Source organism: Rhinopithecus bieti, unplaced genomic scaffold (genome assembly GCF_001698545.2).
Source record: "Rhinopithecus bieti isolate Rb0 unplaced genomic scaffold, ASM169854v2 scaffold_7681, whole genome shotgun sequence".
Lineage (NCBI taxonomy): Eukaryota > Metazoa > Chordata > Mammalia > Primates > Cercopithecidae > Rhinopithecus > Rhinopithecus bieti.
The window spans coordinates 3,255,642-3,276,470 of record NW_016806571.1 but is presented as its reverse complement, the minus strand read 5'-3'; the positions used below and the strand labels follow the sequence as shown (position 1 = coordinate 3,276,470).

Here is a 20,829-nt window from a genome sequence, read left to right as displayed (position 1 = left end):
AGCTTGATTTGTCTATTCCTCCTCCTCCTATTTTGAGACTATTATGCTTTTTCAGTTCTTGAGTTTTTTGTTGTTGGTGGTGGCGGCGGTGATTTGTGTATATATCCTTTGTCACTGGCAAATATGATGGTATGTATTTTCATTGTACCACTCTCTGGAAATCTCTCCTTGCTTCTGACCTACTACTTTTAATATGCTACAGACAGAGAAGTCATAACCAAACCTCTTAGCATTCTATTTAAAATAAGAATTTAAAGTGATTGTTATGAGAGAAGCACTTGAGCTTGTGTAGTATGATTGTTAGTTTTGACTATTTTCAGAACCTTTCCCTCCTTGTTTTCTAGTTCTCAGCAATGTCCTACTTAGTTGAGGTGGCTGAATAATTGTGTAGCCAAAAGGGAGAAATAACACTGTATTGTAACAGCAAATGATCTTTGATTGTTTATTCACTTTCTCCTATCTAATTATTCCATTGTTTTGGTTCTTCTTGTTCACTCCAACCTCCTTCTGCTGACTGGACTCTATTGTTACCTCTATTAATGCTCCTGTTATATTAAGTTTTCTCATTTGTGGAATGTTTTAGCATTTCTACTTTTTTTTTTTTTTTTTTTTTTTTTTGGTTTGCTCTTCCTGCTTTTACTTTCTTAGAATTTTCCTATGATTTTCTCCCCTCTCCTTTTTTTATTTGACATGGAGTTTTGGTTTGTTTTAGTATAAAATAGCATTTGAATGACTGAAAAAATATTTGTACTTTTTGTTTAAAACATTTCTTAGATTTTTCAGATTTGTCTTAAGAGAGTTTCTGTCTCCAGGTAGCATTCATTTACAGAGATGGTTCACTGTTGTGGCCATTAGACACTATGTCCTAGATTCAGAGGTAACTTTTATCAGGGTTTTAAATACCAATGATTTGTAATCGGAATACAGACTTTAATTAAAAACACAATCAAAATTCAGTAATGTCAGAAACCCAAAATATAACTCAAGGAAACAAATTTGTAGACTGTAAAGCCCATTATGTATTAAAACATGCTTAATTATCAATTAATTTGACTGTGCGATTTATTTACTTTAATTCTGCTATTTGTTTTCGAAGAAACTTAGTCTCCTTATTCAAATTGCATCTGGTTGCACTAAAAGGAGCAAACGATTCATACATTTATTTTAAAATTCATTAAAAAGCTGGTGCTATCATTTTGAAAGGCACTTTAACAGTATATTTCAGGAAGGCTTTAAAAAGATTCATATTCATTCACTCAGTCTACTTCTTGAGTTTATCCTAAGGAATTAATCAGAAGTATACCCCAAGTTTTTTGTATATTTGTTGCAACACTTATTTGAAAACTTGAAACATCTTTAGTGTCCAAAAGTGAGAACTCAGTTAAGTTTTAGGACACCCACATGATTGAATATAATGTCTTTAAAAATAGGTTTTAGATCAAAATGCATAAGTATAATATAGTTTTAAACAAAATTTGCTATGCATATAGAAAATAAGAAATATACCAGAATAACAGGGGTTTTCCTCTGGGTTCTAACACAATGGTTTTATAATAATAATTTGTATTATTTATCTTTTGCATGTTTTGATAGACCACTATCAAAAGTGAGAGAAAAGAGGACCTGAGATTCTTTCTGTGTTGATCAGAATTGACTATTCCTACTGAGGTTTCGACTGTTTGCTTCCTTGATGTTTCATTAGCAGACTGTAGAAGGGCCTCCCTTTGAAGTTATAGTTAAACAGTTTCACCTGTTCAGAATTTAGACTCTTCTGCTGTAGTTTTTTAACCACCCATAGTTGCATAATTATCTTCACTGGTTTCTGTTAACCATCCCTTCTCCTCAGTAGATGGAAGTGACTGTTTAATCTGAATGAGTGATGGCTATATTTACATTTTTCAGATAACCAAAATGTTTTAGAAATGGAAGAAAGTAAGAGATAAGCCTTAAATGTGTATTTTATGAATAAAGGGGAAAAAAGAAGAAAAAGGAAAACAAAAACCAAAGGAGGTCTGGAGCCTTGTCTCAGGTAGTTCCTGGCTGAATCAACACCAGAAGCCCAAGGCATACAGACTCCCACCCTCCAGCCTCATTGCAGCTTAATGATGTGGCATATTAATGAGTTTCTTTTTTTTTTTTTGAGATGGAGTCTCGCTCTGTTGCCCAGGCTAGAGTGCAGTGCTGCAATCTCGGCTCACTGCAACTTCCACCTCCCGGGTTCAAGCGATTCTCCTGCCTCAGCTTCCCAAGTAGCTGGAACTACCGGCGTGCGCCACCATGCCTGACTAATTATTGTATTTTTAGTAGAGACCAGGTTTCCCCATGTTGGACAGGCTGGTCTTGAACTCCTGACCTCAGCTGATCCGCCCGCCTTGGCCTCCCAAAGTGCTGGAATTACAGGCGTGAGCTACCGCACCTGGCCAGTGGCATATTAATAAGTTTCGAACTACAGTATGCACTCGGGCCTAGTTGTGTTTAGGTATTTATCAACATACAGATGTGTGTGCATGGTTTAGTGGGTTAGGTTGCTGAGCTGGTAGAAAGATGACAGGAGATGAGAGTCATTTGCCAGGGAAAGCAAACATGTAAAAGAAAATGGCTTTTCTGTTTATAGACTCATTTCTTCAGTCTCAATAGCCCTGTCATCTTGCAAAAAAAGCATGTGGCTAGTCGTGTGGGGATGAAAGGGGAGTCGAAATAGATGGATAGATCCAGCCAGCAAAACCAGGGTCATTATCACCAGGAAAAAATCAAAACATATGTGATGATGGTGGCCCAGTAGCATTATTTTGCTTATTACACAAAAGATATTATAGAATATTTTTAAAATTGTGCACACATGTATGTTTAAGGACTTGATTTTGGGTTTTTCACAAGGGAGAAAGCTTCCTTTTTAGCTGGAAATAGCTATTAGGGAATTAGCATACTTTCAGAGGTGTATAAATAGAAAGAGAATTACTGGGGAAATTAACTGGGGATCTGGTAAGTAATTTAGTCCCTTAATGCCAGGAGGGTTTAGGGCTTTATTTAATTAGAGTACTAGTTTAATTTTTAAAATATTTTCATTAAATTTTATTATTTTAGTCACTTCTTTGATAAGATCCTTTTATATATACATAGGTAAATCACAATAACTTAGGTTGATTGTTAAACTTCATTTAAGGTTTAAGAATTAGCAATCATTGTAAAATTGTTTTTCTAACAGATAAGCCTATTCATAAAAAAATTGTTTTAAACCAATAACTCAAGAAGTGATGAATTACTTCACTGTGCCTTCAATTTTGGGGTCTAGCAGTATCTCTCATTAAAACAAATAGACATGTTTCTACTTCTCTTATTGTAATATGGGCTTGTTATAGTTTCTTATGAATAAAAATTTTTTTATTACTTTGAGTCTATTCATATGACATAGTAACTAAGTATAACTGAAATAATACTTGTTTGTGGGAGTGGTTTGTCATTTTACTATCCAGTCACTCCTTTTTATTACTCTGAATGGGTTAGGTATAGATTCGTTGGTGTGGGTGTATACATACACATTTTTGTGATTGTGAAGCTATACATATATGTTTTCATGTACTTGGAAGCTCAAAGTCGCTGGTCCTGAATATTCCCACCATTAGTGGCCACAGGTTAATTACTCATTAGTTACTCAGTTATGAATACACAGAGTGGCGATAGAAAACTTGACTGACAGTGGCTTAAGCACATTAGGATTTATTTTCTCATGTAAAATAAGTCCAAAGGCTGATAAGTTCAAAGTTGCTACCCTGACTTATGGTTGTCATCACAGACTTCATTTCTTCCCGTCTTCCTTCTGCCATATGGCTTTCTTCCTTAGGATCAAAAGATAATTGCCGTATCTCAGGCCTCTGTACTTACTCCAGGCAGAAGGAAGAAGGAGGTGCCTCTATTAGGAAAGCAGAGGGTTTTCCAGAAATTGACTCCAGCATTGCAATGTGCAAAGGAGGCTGAGAAGTCATTTGTTAAGTGGCACAAGCCATTCCCAGCAGTCGGGCTCAGCTAGTGAGCAAGAAAGGGAAGAAGATACTGAGGCACCTGGCAGTGTCTGCCACCTCCCATGTTGACCCTTTGTTTTCATTCATCTTTAATGAATGATTATTTTCCTCCTTGTAAGAATAGCAGCCAGCTGTTTATTTATTTTTGAGATAGGGTCTTGGTCTGTTACCCAGGCTGGAGTGTAGTGGTATGATCAGAGCTCACTGCAGCCTCCAACTCTTACACTCAAGCAGTCTTCCCCCTTCAGTCTCCCAAGTAGCTGGGACTACAGGCGCCTGCCACCACGCCTAGCTAATTTTTTTTTATTTTTTGTGGAAACGAGGTCCTGCTATGTTGCCCAGGCTGACCTTGAACTCCTGGGCTCAAGCGATTCTCCTGCCTGGGCCTCCCAAAGTTCTGGGATTACAGGTGTGAGCCACCATGCCTGATCAGCAGCCAGCTATTTAGAGGTTAAACCATTTATGTTCTTCCCTCCTTCGAAGAGCATCATTTATTCATATCATTGGTAACATTTTCAAAGTTCTCTATCTGCAGTCTAGAGCTGTGGTCAAATATTATTTCTAACTGTCTGCAGGGTAGTTCCACTAAAAAATTTGCTAGTTTGGGCCGGGTGCGGTGGCTCACGCTTGTAATCCCAGCACTTTGGGAGGCTGAGGCGGCCTGATCATGAGGTCAGGAGATTGAGACCATCCTGGCTAACACGGTGAAACCCCGTCTCTACTAAAAATACAGAAAATTAGCTGGGCGTGGTGGCAGGCACCTGCATTCCCAGCTACTCGGGAGGCTGAGGCAGGAGAATGGCGTGAACCCGGGAGGCGGAGCTTGCAGTGAGCCAAGATCGCAAAACTGCACCCCACCCTGGGTGACAGAGTGGGACTCCGTCTTAAAAAAAATTGCTAGTTATTTCAAACAGTTATGTTCAAAGCTAAGTGTAATATCTTTATATTCGATTTGCTTATGTCAATTGGGATTTGTCAGCATTTTCCCAAGCAAGAAACTTAAAAGAATCCTAACTTTTAAACTTCCTTTATTCTGTAATCTAGTTTGCCATCAACTGCAGTTCCTTGCATTGAAATGCCTTGGATTTGGCCTCCCCTGTCCCTGCACACACTGTCACTACTGTAATCCAGGCTTCCCCCACCTCCTTTGTGCATTGTTTACAAGGTTTCCTAGCTGATGTCTCCAATTTCATTCTTTTTCTTTTATTCATTGTGTGCTGGTCATTAACAGTCTAATCGCCTTGAAACCTAGCTTTCTAAAATTTGATCTCTACTTAGAAGTTTTAAGCTAAATCCAAATTGCTTCCCTCCTTCGTTTTGTTTTATAACAGGAATACTCTTCCTATTCAGTCTTTGTTTTTCTTTATTTCTCAATATAAATTGGCTGTCATAGAATGTTTTCTTCAATGCTCTATTTCCTGCTTATCACCAGTATAGAGGTACACACTGCACATTCCTGTCATAGAGACTTTTATCCTACTCTTCTTTAGTGCCCCCCAGTCCCTATCCTCAACCTATTTTGGCCCCATCATTCCAGATCCTCTCTTTCAAGGCCTAGCTTCTAAATTTCTTTCTTTTCGAACTTGACAGCTCCTTCGTATGTGTTTTTGTATCTATTGTAAATTATATTTTGAAGGAGTGTGGTGTAATGCTTTTTATTTTGGAGTCAGATAGGTGTGGGTTTAAACTTGATTTGGCCTCTTAACTTTTTGACCTTAAGCAAGTTAACCTTTCTAAGCTGTAATAGTAGAGTAATGCTTAGTATTAGAGTTCTTTGCATGAGAGCAGAAACCCAGAATAATAGTCTCATAAACAAAGTTGAAGTTTAATTTTCTCTCACATAAAAGAAGTCCAGAGGTGGGTAGTCCAGGGCCAGTATGGTAACTTCATGTTCATCTGGGATTCACACTTTTTTCCCCCTACCATTCTAGTGTGATTTCTATATCAAGATTGAGATTACCACATAGTCCAAGATGGCAGCTGGAGCTCCAGCTCTCATAGCTGCACTCCAGATAGAAGAAGGAAGGAGAGAATAAGGAAAAAGTGGCCTGCTTTTCAGCTCAGTTAGGTTTGTTTACCTAGCCTTCTGGAAGTCCCCTACACCCCTTCTGCTTACAAGCTCATTTTAGCTAGAACTTAGTCACATGACCACTACTTGCTGGGAACTGGCAGCTTGTTAGTTGGTACATTCCTGCACAAAGTAAAGTTAGTGTTTTGTTACTAAGGAAGAAGAGGATAACGTGGCTACTGGCAAACTCAGCATAGTTAACTGTAGTGGTGCCTAGCACATGGTGGGGCTTAACATGTATCTTTTTGCCTCTATTTTTTCTGTGGTCAGCTCAAATTCTTCTTTGTTTCAAGTGTATCTTATTTTTCCAGCTACACTGAAAGTTTCTTGGGGGATAAGGACCATCTGTCATATTTCTTTGTTGTGCTTCTAAACACCTAACAGTGCTTGCACTTGGATCACATAATAGGAACTTAATATGTATTTGTTAATTAATTTATTTTGCTTTCTACTAGGGCCATCTTTTAGTCTCTTGCTGGATTTTTCCCCCCATATAGGTATTTAATATTTTTCCATCAACTGTAAACTAGCGGCAATTATGAGAGTTCACACTGAATATTTTCATTCCTTTGGTAATTTCTTCTTTTCTAATGGCTTAAAACTTACCCTGTGGATCGATAACCTAACATTTTACCTTTCTTTAATTAGTGTGTTTAAAAATTTTTTAACCTGATGCTTCAGTATAAATTCCCCAAAATTGAACCCAAAAAGTAATGCATATATGTATATTACATATGTCTGTTAAACAGGTATAGATCTCTATTGTACCTCTTCATTGTGAACATATAAAATGTGAATTTTCTTTTCTTTTCTTTTTTTTTGGAGACAAGGTCTCACTCTGTCCCAGGCTGGAGTGCAGTGGTGTGATCACGGTATCACAACTCACTGTAGTCTTGACCTCCTGGGCTGAAGCAGTCCTCCCACCCCAGCCTCCTGAGTAGCTGGGACTACAGGTGCACACCACTATGCCTGGCTAATTTTTTAAATTTTTTTGTAGGGATGAGGTCTCACTATGTTGCCCAGGCTGGATGAATCTTCAAAATGCTGTGTTTGAAAAGTCCTCAGGAAATGATTTTTCTGTGCATATCTGGCTTACTAATTTGTTTGTAAGGAAGTTCAATGGATTGAAAAACTGCCTAGTTTTCTACCATTCACATTTCTTTGTCAAATGGTTTTGACTTCTAGTTTTCTTTTACTCCCCAACTATGGATGAGAAGAGAGGAATGATTGGAGACAGGAACTCCCTGCAAGCAGATAAAGTTGTGGTAGTATTACTGGAAGCTTCTTTCTCATCTGCTTGACCTGACTTAATATAAAAATAGGGTCTTACAGTATCACAGTGTCTTGGAATAGAAGAGTTTAGATGAATTATTTTTATTCTGCTTTGGAACTCATTAGATAAATATTTTAAATATTCTCTATGGCTCCTTCAGATGTGTTCTTTCACAGGCATGCATTACGTCATCAGTATAGAATATACAAGTATAATACAATTTCTTTCATACCCTATCACCAAGATGCTAATATGTTTATATACTCAGTCATACATATGTCTTATATAAACACATGTGGCGATACTAAGAGATGAAGATATGCTGCTGCAAATTCTTGGAACAAAGGTATAAATAAATAAAAGTTATATATCATCTAGTTTTAAACACTCAAAAATAGTAGGGTAGTCATACATGAATGGTTGTTTGATTTAATGTTTAGGTTGAATATTAAGTGAGTGGAAGAGAGGTGCCTCCTCTGCAGGGTAGCCACACAGTGTTAATAAGGATGAGAATAGTTTGAATATTAATTAAAAGTCACAATAATTTTATGATACTTTTTTAATGATACTTTTTGTTTGGTATACAAATGACATAGAGCCATTTATAAAAAGCTGATATTTCCTTATAGCTTGACTTTATTTGGTTTTGTTCTCATAGATGTTTTCTCCCAGATGTCAGATTCCAATGGCTTAATGATATTTAGCAAGTTTGACCAGTTTCTGAAGGAAGTTCTGAAGCTCCCAACAGCTGTCTTTGAAGGGCCATCTTTTGGTTACACAGAGCACTCAGTCCGCACCTGTTTTCCACAGCAGGTAAGGACAGTTTTATAGAATCTAGGGCTAGAAGGGCGCTCTTCCCTCTCTTCACCTTCTAGCAGATTTTGCCAGATTGCTTCCAGTCTAGTAAGGTCTTGAGTAGGGGAGGAAAAAAGCTTTAAAGGTGGTGGTGGGAGTGGATGAGTAAAACCGGTGGGTAAAAATTCACCTGAAGACTCTTTTATGGGGGAACTGGGGGCGGCGCGGGGGGGGGGTCTTTTCGGAAAAAAATGAAATATTTTAAAGAAAAATGTTTAAGAACAAGTGTGTACATTTTTGCTACAGGACATATATTACTTTTTCAGAGGACTTCTTGAAACCATGAGATAAGGGAATCTTGATATAAAACGATGTAACTGTACTGCATTGTTTCCTGAGTGCTGGAGACAGGGAACACTATACAGCTCTCACCTGCCAGTATAAAATCCCTCAAGGGTACACTACCATTTTCATGTTAGAAAAAGATGGATTTTATTTCCTTCTGGTGGTTTTGACCAAGAGGCTGGAATGAATGTGTTCCTGAAATCTTAACCATGCTTCAGAGAACTGTCTACACCTAGTAAATGGATGCTACAGCCAGTGTCCATGCCTCAGCCAGAGGATAGACACTGGCTGCAGCATCCATTTGTTAAGGTAGAGATTAGATAAAAGAAGCTTAATGTTAAACTTACCTAGAAAGTTCTGGAAAGGAATTAAAAGACACTTTGCTAAAACTAATAGGTATAAAATTAATGGAAACAGGATATTGACATAGTCTAAAAGTATCTCCCCATAAGATATTTGTTAATTACAAAAAGAACATAGTAACTTTACAGTGGAGAAACTGATCAGATATCACTTTACCAAGTGATCAAAATCCCTGTCACCACTAAAGGGATAAACTGATACCGCCTGCCTCCTGATAGGACGCATTGAGAAGTACTCAATATCACTTCTCCGGTAACTCCTGCCAAGAAAGCATAAGCTGAATCTCATCCCAAGGAAATATCAGACAAACTCCAACGAAGGAATTTCTACAACCTAACTGGCCCTTACGCTTCAAAAGTGTCAATAATAGGAAATATTAAAAAAGAGGAAGAAATGTTCTAGGTAAAAAGAGTTTAAAGAGACATGAAAAGCTGAATGAACTCACAAGCCAGAATTTTCTGTTGCTATAACGGACGTTATTGGGACAATTGGAAAAATCTAAATAAAGTTTATAGACTGGATCATAGTATTGTGTCTATGAATGTTAACGTCCTGATTTTGGTATTTGTACGTAATTATTTAAGAGCATGTCCTGTGTTTTAAAAAATTTGATCTGAACTATTTAAGGATAAAGGAGCATCCTTCTGCAGTGTTAACATTTGAGGAATCTTGGTTAAGGGGAAATGGGAATTTTTTGGTAATCTGATAACCTTTTTGTAAGTCTGAAAATTATTGAAAGATAAAAAGCTAAACTATAAAAGGAACACATTTAAAGGTTTGAGAACTGAAAGGATGTTGTAAACTAGGTCCTCCTGACCTGTGATACTCTGATTCAAAAAAGAATGAAAAACACATACACACAGGGCCCCCTCCCCACCTACATACTTTTTTACATTTTAACTTAAGAATTCATGGTTATTTGAATTCAGACTTTCAAATAGTTTTTAGTTTCTTTAGAGGTTATTCAGCTTTAGCATTGAAGGTGGCACCCATGATAATGGAGAATTATTTTTAGTAACATCTGAGGAGATATTCTTCCCAAATTTGTGCACACTTTGCCTGATTGGTTTTGTGCAGATTTGCCTGTATGCACTATTTATTTTTTCTTTCAGCATAAATGGCAATCAGCACAAGCTTTTAGCATATTAAAAATATCTCTGTGCTTCAGTTTATTCTAATGAAACATAGTTCACATTCCCCCCCGCTCCGCCCTCCAAATACATGTTTTCAAATGATGTGAGGTTGTCTATACATAATCCTGGTACAAGAATGCCCTTCAGGTATTAATGTGCCCTTCAGGGATGTAAGTGAAGATGAGTATGATGAAGTCACAGCTCACAGCCTGTCTCACTGCTGCTCCTGCTGCTGCTTTAGAGGTATCATCACCTTCCATGGTGGCCCACACAATATTCTGGGTAATCTTGTATATGATGTTCACATGGCTTTTCACACAAGATGCTTCCTGGAGGTCAGGCTAAAAATGGATCAAGTTCTGGAATGGTATTCTTAAGCAAAACCATACTGGAATGGGGAAGGGAATTTACACAAAGAACTATTCAGTGATGAACGTTGAGAAATGGATGACAGTTATGTGGGGTACTAAACCTAATCTTTAATTTAATTGCAACGTGAGTATTCCAATGAGAATCTGGTGTTGGAATAACAGTTTAAAATGTTGAAGAAATTTTAAAAAGTACAGTTGTTAATTCTAAGAATGCTATCTAGGATTCTGCAAATTAACCTTATGACATACATTTGAACTCACAACGTGATCATTACTTTTTACCTGCTTCATTCATATTCCTGTAAAAAAAATCAACCTACGTTTTTGAATGTGTCAAATTTGGAAAAGAGAAGTTTATCCCAGTCCATGAAAATGTTAAAAAACAAACCCTCAGAGGAAATAGAAATCACTCATAGAATATACTGATATATTGACCAAGAAATGAGACAGCTTGGACAAAGTTTCATGCTGCAAGAGTTAAATTCAATGAGTTTTCGTTCCTTTTGAAAATGGGCTTTTCTCATTCAGTTTGTTTTGCTTCAGTATGTGTTTCCTTAATGGGAATCAGCTTGTATGTCATCAGATAGAAAACAATGTTGATACAAATTAGAAATTGCGTTGTTTTTTCATATGCACTTTTCCCCAGCATTTTGATGTTCTGTGCTGAATAAAAAAGTTATCACAATTAAAGAGAAAGTATGACTATTTTAAGAAAGAGGGTGAAAATCCTGCAGTACCTTCCTTTAGGGAGAGAAGTGACTGGTTTCAAGGACCCATGAGCTGCTTCACTTTGGTGCTGTGATGATGAAGCTGCAGCTGAATGAAGAGGCTGTGAAGACGTTTTGCCTCCTGTGCTCACATGATCGATGGACAGAATTAAGCTTTCCCCTGGATCTGATACCTAGTTTTGATGAAACCGATCTGTTTTGGAAGTTGTGTGCTTGTCTCATGAAGAAGGAAATCAGTGACTCAGGATTGAAGGCGGAAAGACACCATCTGACAGTGACTCCAGTGCATGCTCCTGGGGGTGATTTAGTTGGGCCGATTATTTTGTTTGTCCTCTATTTACAAAGCCATCTAGATTTTTAGTGGTTGTTCCAACTCTGTTTTCCTCATATACCTTATGATTTTTAAGTCTACAGTGTTGTACTCTGCATGCCTTTCCATTATAGCATTTTGATGTAAAGAAATTTTAGCTTCTTTCTTAATGTAACACATTACAGCAGAAATGCTTTTTTTTTTTAATGATATGAAGAGAATTACACATTGGTTTATTTAAATATAGTTTTAATTCTTTTTTAAAACACATTTTTTTTTTTGGCTTGGAAAACTAACCCAAAATAAGGTCTGTGGATTATGTAATTTAGTTGTTTTTAAAACAAAAGAGAAATAAAATATGTTTATAAGTTAATTCAGCAGAACCCATCTATTAGGATAGCTAAAATTAAATACTGATTTCAAGTATTGGTAAAGATATTTGGAGCATCCAATACTCTCAACAAACTGCAAGAAGCCTTGGTGGTTTCTTAATAAAACTAATCTGACACCTCCTCATGACCTAGCAATTAAATTAAAACCTAATCCTAGGTTTTAAGACTTTCCAGGAGTGCTCTTATCAACTGTATTCATACTGGTCCCAAACTGGAAGCATCCTGGATGTCCATTATTTTAAAAAAATTGGAGAAAAGTTAATTTAAGAGATAGTATGTCTGGAATTTGCCCCAAAATAATGAAGGTTGGAGGGAAAGTAAAAGCAAAAATGAAACCAAATTAGTCATATGTTAAGAACTGTTGAAGCTGGATAGGCTTTTTTTTTTTTTTTTTTTTTTGAGATGGAGTCTCACTCTGTTGCCCATGCTGGAGTACATTGGCACAATCTTGGCTCACTGCAACCTCTGCCTCCCAGGTTCAAGCGATTCTCCTGCCTCAGCCTCCCACGTAGCTGGGATTACAGGTGCCTGCCACCACGCCCAGCTAATTTTTGTATTTTTAGTAGAGATGGGGTTTCACCAGGTTGGCCAGGCTGATCTCGACCTCCTGATCTCAGGTGATCCTCCTGCCTTGGCCACCCAAAGGGCTGGGATTGCAGGTATGAGCCAATGTGCCTGGCTGGGATGGGCATATTATACTATTCTCTCTACTTTGATCTATTTTTAAGAATTGTGATACTAGAAACATTGTCATTGCAAATTTGTGATTGTGATTATTATCTGAACATAGTACAGGACTGCTATAATACCCCAAGACTAATACTTTGGTGAGTAGCCCAGATATATTAACATTCTTCAGGGTTTACAAACTAACTGACTTTCAAGGCTTAAAAGTTACTTAAAATAAGCAGTACATGTATTTAAATTTCTCCCCAAAGTTTCCAAACTTTAGGGTTCTGGAAAGTACAATATTTCTCCTTAGAAAGGAGATGCTATTTGTTATTTATTAGGTCTTCATATTGATGGCATCTGTGGCCCATCTAGAACGGCCACTGCCACGATGCTGGCTGCATTGGGGAGGCGGTGGGACAGGGCTGCATGTTCCATAGAGCTGGCGGGAGCCAGGAACAGGCCGAAGCTCCACCCTATTCTCAGTTGACAGGGTGGGAGCTTCGCCTTCCCCGGGCGCAGCTGCAGCCAGTCAAGCCATGGCTGCAGACCGGGCATCTTGGCACTGTCAGGGGCCTGGGAAGGCTGCCCTTGTCCCCGCAGGCTTGGAGGTGTCTGCTCCCACTGCCTGGCCTCTCCCTGCTCCCAACACCTGCTCCAGTGTCAGAGCGAGGCTCAGGCCAAGCTCGGGCACTGTTGCAGCCTGGCCGGGTGTGCACACACTTGGGGCAGCATTGACATGCCGGCCCCTGCCACCTCAGCCCTCCCAGACTTTGGGCACTGACAGGCATGGGAGGAAGGCCACGGAGGGCTGAGGGCATCTTGGCACTGGCCTGCAGGTGCCCTTTGGCATGAACACCTGGGTGCCATGAACAGTAGGAGGCAGACAGGCCCCTGGGTAGAAGAGCCTGGGTTCCCAGTGAAGCCCCACCTTCAAGCCAGGGAGGGCCTGAAGCCTGGGGGTCCGGCTGCCAGTCCTGTGGACTGGAGTGAGAACTTGTGCTTTTTCCAGGCCCACCCATGGCCACCCATGGACCAGTCAGCATGTACTTCCTCCCCTTTAAGGCCCATAAAAGCCCTGAACTCAACCAAACTCGAATAAATGACGGGACTACCAGCTGTGGAGAGGAGCTACCCACCCGAGAGTCTCTTGTCTGTTAAGAGCTTAAGAGATGATGGGACAACCAGCTGCAGAGAGGAGCTACCCTGCCAGGGTCTTCTCTCTGCTGAGAGCTGAAGAGACGTCCAGACGACCAGTTGCAGAGAGGAGCTACCCACTCCAGGATCTCCTCTCTGCCGAGAGCTGAACACTTGTCGGGACACTCTGACTGTGGAGAGGAGCTACCCACCGTGAGTCTCCTCCAAACTCTTCTATTGCTCAGTAAAGCTCCTCTTTGCCTTGCTTACCCTCCACTTGTCCACATACCTCATTCTTCCTGGGTACAGGACAAGAACTCGGGACCCACAAAATGGCAGGTCTAAAAGAGCTGTAACACAAACAGGGCTGAAATATGCCCCTTGCTTGCCATGTTTTGGGCAACAAGAAGAAGAAAGGAGAAAAGAGCTGTACCCCTCTGAGGAGTCTAAACGTAGGAGCTCCCCAAGCCAGGGCTGTAACACCCTCCTTGGGGCTCTGCGGTTCCTGGCATCTCCAACCTGGGTGCCACCGTGTTCGCTGGTGCCAGCTGTGGAAGTAGCTTGCAGTACGCCTGGTCCAGTGCAGCCTCACAGAGAGCCACCGCCCTTGTTGGTGCCTGGAGCTGCCTGCTCCCCCTCAGCTGGAATGCCTGGCTGTGCATAGTGGCCAGACCCCACACTCCCTCACACTCCCTTCACTGCTCTGCGCCTGGCTCACCCTTGGCAGGCGTGGGATCCAGGCTGATAGTGTGAGCCAAGTGCAGCCTGCCAGGCCAAGTGGGCGGAACGAGTCCAGTGGGCCCAAGCAAAACTCGGGCAAAGGTGCCACTGGCCACAGAGATTTCCAGCGGAAAAGCATCACCCCAGGAATCCTGTAACAATATTGACTTTAGTTTGAAGAGTTCAACCCACCTTGCAGGCAATTTTTAATTTGATGCCTATCTTTATGAAAAGGAAACCTGAGGCTGGGCACGGTGGGCTCACACCTGTAATCCCAGCAGGCCGATGCGGGTGGATCACCTGAGGTCAGGAGTTCAAGACAGCCTGGCCAACATGGTGAAACCTTGTCTCTACTGAAAATACAAAAATTAGCCAGGCGTGGTGGCAGGCGCCTGTAGTCCCAGCTACTCAGGGGGCTGAGGTAGGAGAATCGCTTGAACCCAGGAAGCAGAGGTTGCGGTTAGCCAAGATGGCACCACAGCACTCCAGCCTGGGCAACAGAGCAAGACTCCATCTCAAGAAAAAAAAAAAGAAAAAGAAAACTGAATAAGTAAGGAACGGAGAGAGAGGGAGGAGAAATGAGCAGATAGGAGAGTAGATAACGTTCTTACAATCAATGTGTGCAGGAGATACTGTTGATAACACTTTATTTGACACCATGCCACATTTCCCTTGATTCACTGAGGCAGTGGCAATTGTGTAAAAATGGGATTATACTATTGCTGGTTAATTTTAAGAATAGCAAGAATATTTCATGCCTGGAGGTGTCCTCTGATTACATTTGACAAAATACTCTCTCCAGCTATGTAGTGAAATGACTTTTCTCCTCACTTTGAAGTGAGACATCTTCTGGATGTTCTGACTTTGTTTTCCTGGACATTGAATAGAGTTTGGCAAGCATTGCCTGGCACGTGTATCTATGTGTGTTATTTCATAGGTATTCTAATTAAGGAGATTTTATAATCTCCATTAGCAACCCTTTGCTACTGTGTACTTTGGTGTGGATTAGTAGTGTTTCATTGATTTGAAGATACTTTTTCACATCTTAATATTTCTGATGTCGAGATATATAGCCAATGATACCTCACACCATTGCAGTTGGTTAGGCCGTGGTTATGATGGGCTGTGATTTCCTGCACATGCGTGAACTTGATCATAGCTGATCATTTGTTGTCACTTCAACTGAGTTGTGTCCACTTTTGGCACTACATGTGTTGTCATTTAAAATGTTCTCAGAGGCCGGGTGCAGTGGCTCATGCCTGTGATCCCAGCACTTTGGGAGGGCACGTCTGGCAGATCACAGGGTCAAGAGATCGAGAGTATCCTGGCCAACATGGTGAAACCCCGTCTCTACTAAAAATACAAAAATTAGCTGGGCATGGTGGCATGTACCTTAGTCCCAGCTACTCGGGAGGCTGAGACCAGAGAATCGCCTGAGCCTAGGAGTCAGAGGTTGCAGTGAGCCGAGATCATGCCACTGCACGATCTGCCAGCCAGTTTGGCAATAGATGGAGACTCCATCTCAAAGAAAAAAAAAAAAAGTTCTCAGAAGAGTATACTGGGATTTGGCATTAAACACAATGTTTTAAACGCAGAAAGGCATGGACAGAATAGAGGGGAATACACTGGATGTTAGTGAAACAAATATTCGGCATTGGAGGAATTCTGTATTATTTTGCAAAGCAACAACCAGGTGCTTTATAGAGCCTTTTTTTTTTTAAATGAGGCTTTATAGAGCCTTTTTAAAAAAGAGGATATCCCCAAATAGATGAAGCTATATATTTTTTATTACTGAGATACAACCAAAATAATTTCTTGTCACACTAAAGCATTGCATCTGAAGGTAGACTAAACTGCCAAGTTCCCCTGAATAGATGAAAGGAATTTCAGTTCATCAAGAGGCTGGTATGACCAATTCACATGTCACGAAGGATTATGGTTAATTAAGTCATTGAGTTAGTTTAATTGGCTGAGTGCTTTTCTTTCTTAAGGGTAGAAAAAGAAAATAATGGTGTATCTTACAAGTGATCTTATAAGTGCATCTTAGATGGGATGAAATACAGGGTGTAGAATGGGTTTTATTATGATCAGCTCTCTATAGTAATGAGGGCTGTCTCACTAGCATAATTAGATTGAACAAAATTGTAGAGACCTAGAAGTGAGGTTTTGTTCCAGTTGGGCCTGTGAAGGAGAGAGTGTCTTACTAAATGAATCCTTACATAGAAATGACAAGTGGCTTCAAGATTGTTTTCTTTTAGAAAAGGATTTTTGTTAGCAGTACTTGCTGTCCACATGCCCTAGGAAAGCACCCCCGACTTCCCCACTGATGATTCATGAGCTGAAAGAAGTTCCCCGGCCTGTGGGGTGTGGGGCTGTTGGTCCAGGCCCTTCTTGGTGTTCATTGGTGGCACAGTCCAGTGTGCAGTCCCATTCTGGACTTGCGATGTCTCCTCTGCCTTACTGCCTTATGTATGACTCACTAGTATTCAAATAAAGCAGAAAAATTCATCACCCAAAAAACAAAGGACCCTGGTCTCCTCGTCACTTTATTCAGTGGCTCAGTGGCAGCCTCAGGAAGAGGAGTGTGCTTTCTCAGATGTTGCTTTTATTATTCCTTTCAATCATAAGCAAATTTGACTTTAAATCATCATTTTGCAATACAGCTCTGTTGATGTCCTTATTTTTCATAAAAAACTTGACTCACTCCTCATGACCTGCTGGATAGGGTTCTTAGCATGACGTCATGGCTCTCACCAATCCAACCACCACCTGTCTTTTCACCTCCATTCCTGACTGCTCCCGCTCTACCCCATCCCTCGCCTGTTCCTACCCTTAGCATACCATGGGATCTTTTTAGCTGTCACCACAGGGCCATGGGGTTGCACTGTTTACATCCCCCTCAGCATTGTGGGAAAGCATCTGTCTCTCCATAGTCTTGCCAATGGCACATGTTCCTAACTTTTGAATTTTTGCCAATCTGATGGGTGAGAAATGTTATCAGTGTAGTTTTGATTTGCATTTCTCTGGTTTTGAGTGACCTGTTTTGAGTGAGTCAAAGTAGTCAAACTTTTTGTTTATATTCTTCGTTCTCACTGAAATGCCAGTAACCCCTGACTTTCTGTCTCTCCTCCAAAAAAGGCTTCAGATTCCACATCCCAGCGAAAATGTGCCTTCTTCTTTGATGTTTTTAATCTTTCACCCTAGGATTGTGTCCTCTTCTCTACTCCCACGACATGTTACCTACAGCTCAGTTATGCCCTGAAGGGAGGGACCTTGCTGTCCTTCAGCTTTCCATCCCCAGTGACTGACAGTGTCTGGAAAACAATGGATGCTTATTATTTCCTGGATTAATTGAATGATTTTTTAAACATTTTTTTTGAGACAGAGTCACGCTCTGTCACCCGGGCTGGGTGTAGTAGTGCGATCTCAACTCACTGCAACCTCCACCTCCTGAGTTCAAGCAATTCTCCTGCCTCAGCCTCCTGAGTAGCTGGGATTACAGGCACCTACCACTGCACCTGGCTAATTTTGTATTTTAGTAGAGACGGGGGTTTTGCCATGTTGGCCAGGCTGGTTTCGAACTCCTGACCTCAGGTGATCCACCCGCCTCAGCCTCCCAAAGTGTTGGCATTATAGGTGTGAGCCACTGCACCCGGCCACCTGACCTTAATTGAAGGATTTTAAATTAAGTGTGACGTGAGAAAATTAGTAATTTTGGTTTGAATTCTAATTGAAAGCTTAAACTTCATAATGTACTTGCCTCCTCCTTGTTTTCATCAATATTATTCCATGATTTTCTCAAAGGAAATAATCTTTGCAATGAGAGAAATACAATATTTCAGAATATTTGAAGTTTTCTAATCTTTCCTTTATCCATAACAAATAAAATATCTCTAACAAAAAGCACAGTAACATTATATTGTTTTGTCATTATAAGTTACTCTTCTTTTCAGAGTCCAGAATAAATCTGTGATTTGGGGAAATTCAGTGTGAGAATAATTGAAAGGCTGCCCCTTTCAGTTACCACAGCTGTAACTCTGATTAATGTGTGTTTGCCTTTGTCAGATAAAATATCTCTATAACTATACTCAGAAGTTTGCATAAAAATGTTTTAACCTGAAAACTTTAGCAGTGTCCCTTTCAAGACAGTTAACTAAATGTCATCCATTGTTTAAATGATAAGGCAATGGGTAAATATTTATATGTTGCACATAATAGGAGTTTTTGTTGGAAATGATGAAGTTGGAGACTGTAGCAATGATGATCTATTGCTAAATTATTTCACTTTCTCATGTTATTTTATTGATACTGGATTTTTCATTTTTAAGGGGTTACTCCTCTCCCCTTTTAAAAATGAGAAGAGGTAGTCAAGGGTGGAGGAAGGGAAGTGAGAATGGCATATAGGGTAATAGTTGTCAGTCTAGATTAGAGTAACAGAGAGCAGCAAACAGAAACACTTGTTTCTAAGAAAAAAATATGAGACTGCATCCAATGATAAAAGCAGTCTGTGTTTTATAGAGGGAGGCATAAATAAATCATGGTAGTTTCGCTCAGTGGATCAGGCAGCTGTTAAAAGGATTAGAAATGAAGAATTTATACAAAACAAAATGTTTAATAGGTTAAGTGGAAAAATAGATGATATATTTATATCTCTTCTGTTCACAAGTATGTAGAAGTATATATACATCTGGAGAGAAACAGAAAAATGAGAATTATGGGAATGCATGATTTACATTTTATTATAGTTTGTATTAATATTAAGCTCTTAAAAATAAGGAGAAATGCAAAGAATGTGTTCAAGAGCAAAACAAAATAAAAGATAAGGGACAAAAGAGCCAACCTACCTTTCATAAAATTATTTATTGAGTCCTGGAATTTTAGAGATGGGAGACCTCTCCTAACAGATCTCAAAATTTTTGGTCTCAGGACCTCATTATACTGTAAAAATTATTGAGGACCCCAAAGAGCTTTTATTTATGTGGGTTAAATCTGTCAATATTTCCATATTAGAAGTTAAAATTGAGACTGGGCATGGTGGCTCACGCCTGTAATCCCAGCACTTTGGGAGGCCAAGGTGGGTGGATCACTTGAGGTCACGAGTTCAAGACCGGCCTGGCCAACATGGTGAAAACCCGTCTGTACTAAAAATACAAAAATTAGCCGGGCGTGGTGGCGCACACCTGTAGTCCCAGGTACTTGGGAGCTGAGGCAGGAGAATTGCTTGAACCTGGAAGGTAGAGGTTGCAGTGAGCCAAAATCTAGCCACTGCACTCCAGGTGGGCAACAGCAAGAGTCTGTCTTAAAAAAAAGAAAAAAAAAGTTAAGAAATAAAATTAAGTCACTTAAAAATAACAATGATGAACCTATTATATGTTAATATAAATAACATTTTATGAAAATAACTATCTCAAAACAAAATTTAATGAGAAGAGTGCCATGGTTTTATATTTTTGCATATCTTTAATATTTGCCTCAATAGAAGACACATGGATTCCCATATTTGCTTATCCATTCAATCTGTTGTGATATGCTGTTTTGGTTAAAATTTGGAAGAAAATTTGGCCCCAGACAGCTATATAGTTGGGAAAGGGAGAGCCTTTTAATAGCCTTTTCAGATAATTGTGGCTTTGTCACATTGTCTCTGGAAAACCTCACTGTATACTTTTGAGAGAATGAGATTGAAAAAGACCAATAGTGTCGTAGTATTGTTATGAAATACTCCAAAACTCCATGAAAATGTTTACATACCTTCCAGGGGTCCCCTGATCACACTGAGAACTGCTGCTATTTTAGCACTTGAAAGATGAGAAAACTGAAACTCAGAGATGTTCAGTGATTTTCTCCGGATTACTTGGTTGGTGGATGACGGAGTGCTTGGACATGGCTCTGCTAGGTTCATTCCTCGTGTTTTTGGAAAATGTCAGATATGATGTGACTTTAGGACAACTTTTGGAGATTGATCCTGAGTTTATTTATGAGAGTCTTCTGAGATACCAAAATCTGATTCTACCTTGTCATCTTGAAGATTTGTGAAAAACTCCATGGCCGGGTGCAGTGGTTCACGCCTGTAATCCTAGCACTTTGGGAGGCGGAGGCAGGCAGATCATGAGGTCAGGAGATCGAGACCATCCTGGCCAACATGGTGAAACCCCGTCTTACTAAAAATACAAAAATTAGCTGGGTGTGGTGGCACGTGCCTGTAAACCCAGCTTCTTGGGAGGCTGAGGCATGAGAATTGCTTGACCCAAGGAGTCGGAGGTTGCAGTGAGCCAAGATTGGGCCACTGCACTGCCCTTCAGCCTGGTGACAGAGTGAGACTCCATCTCAAGAAAAAAAAAACAAACAAAAAAAAACTCCGTGGTAGGCAAATCAAAACTTTTAGAGAAAGTAGTATTATAAAAGGTAATTTTAACACATGTAAGCTATAGAAATATTAAACTTTGTGAGCCAAGATCGCGCCACTGCACTCCAGCCTGGGTGACGGAGCGAGATTCTGTCTCAAAAAA

The 20,829-nt window shown here is 39.9% G+C and overlaps 1 protein-coding gene across 1 annotated transcript in view; it reads left to right on the top strand.

Moving 5' to 3' along the window:
* The window catches only part of DTNB (dystrobrevin beta), a 314,783-nt gene that overhangs the window by 86,408 nt on the left and 207,546 nt on the right, over positions 1–20,829 (top strand). The window contains 1 exon segment of the mRNA XM_017876852.1: positions 8,019–8,173. Coding sequence (XP_017732341.1) covers positions 8,019–8,173 — 155 coding nt within the window.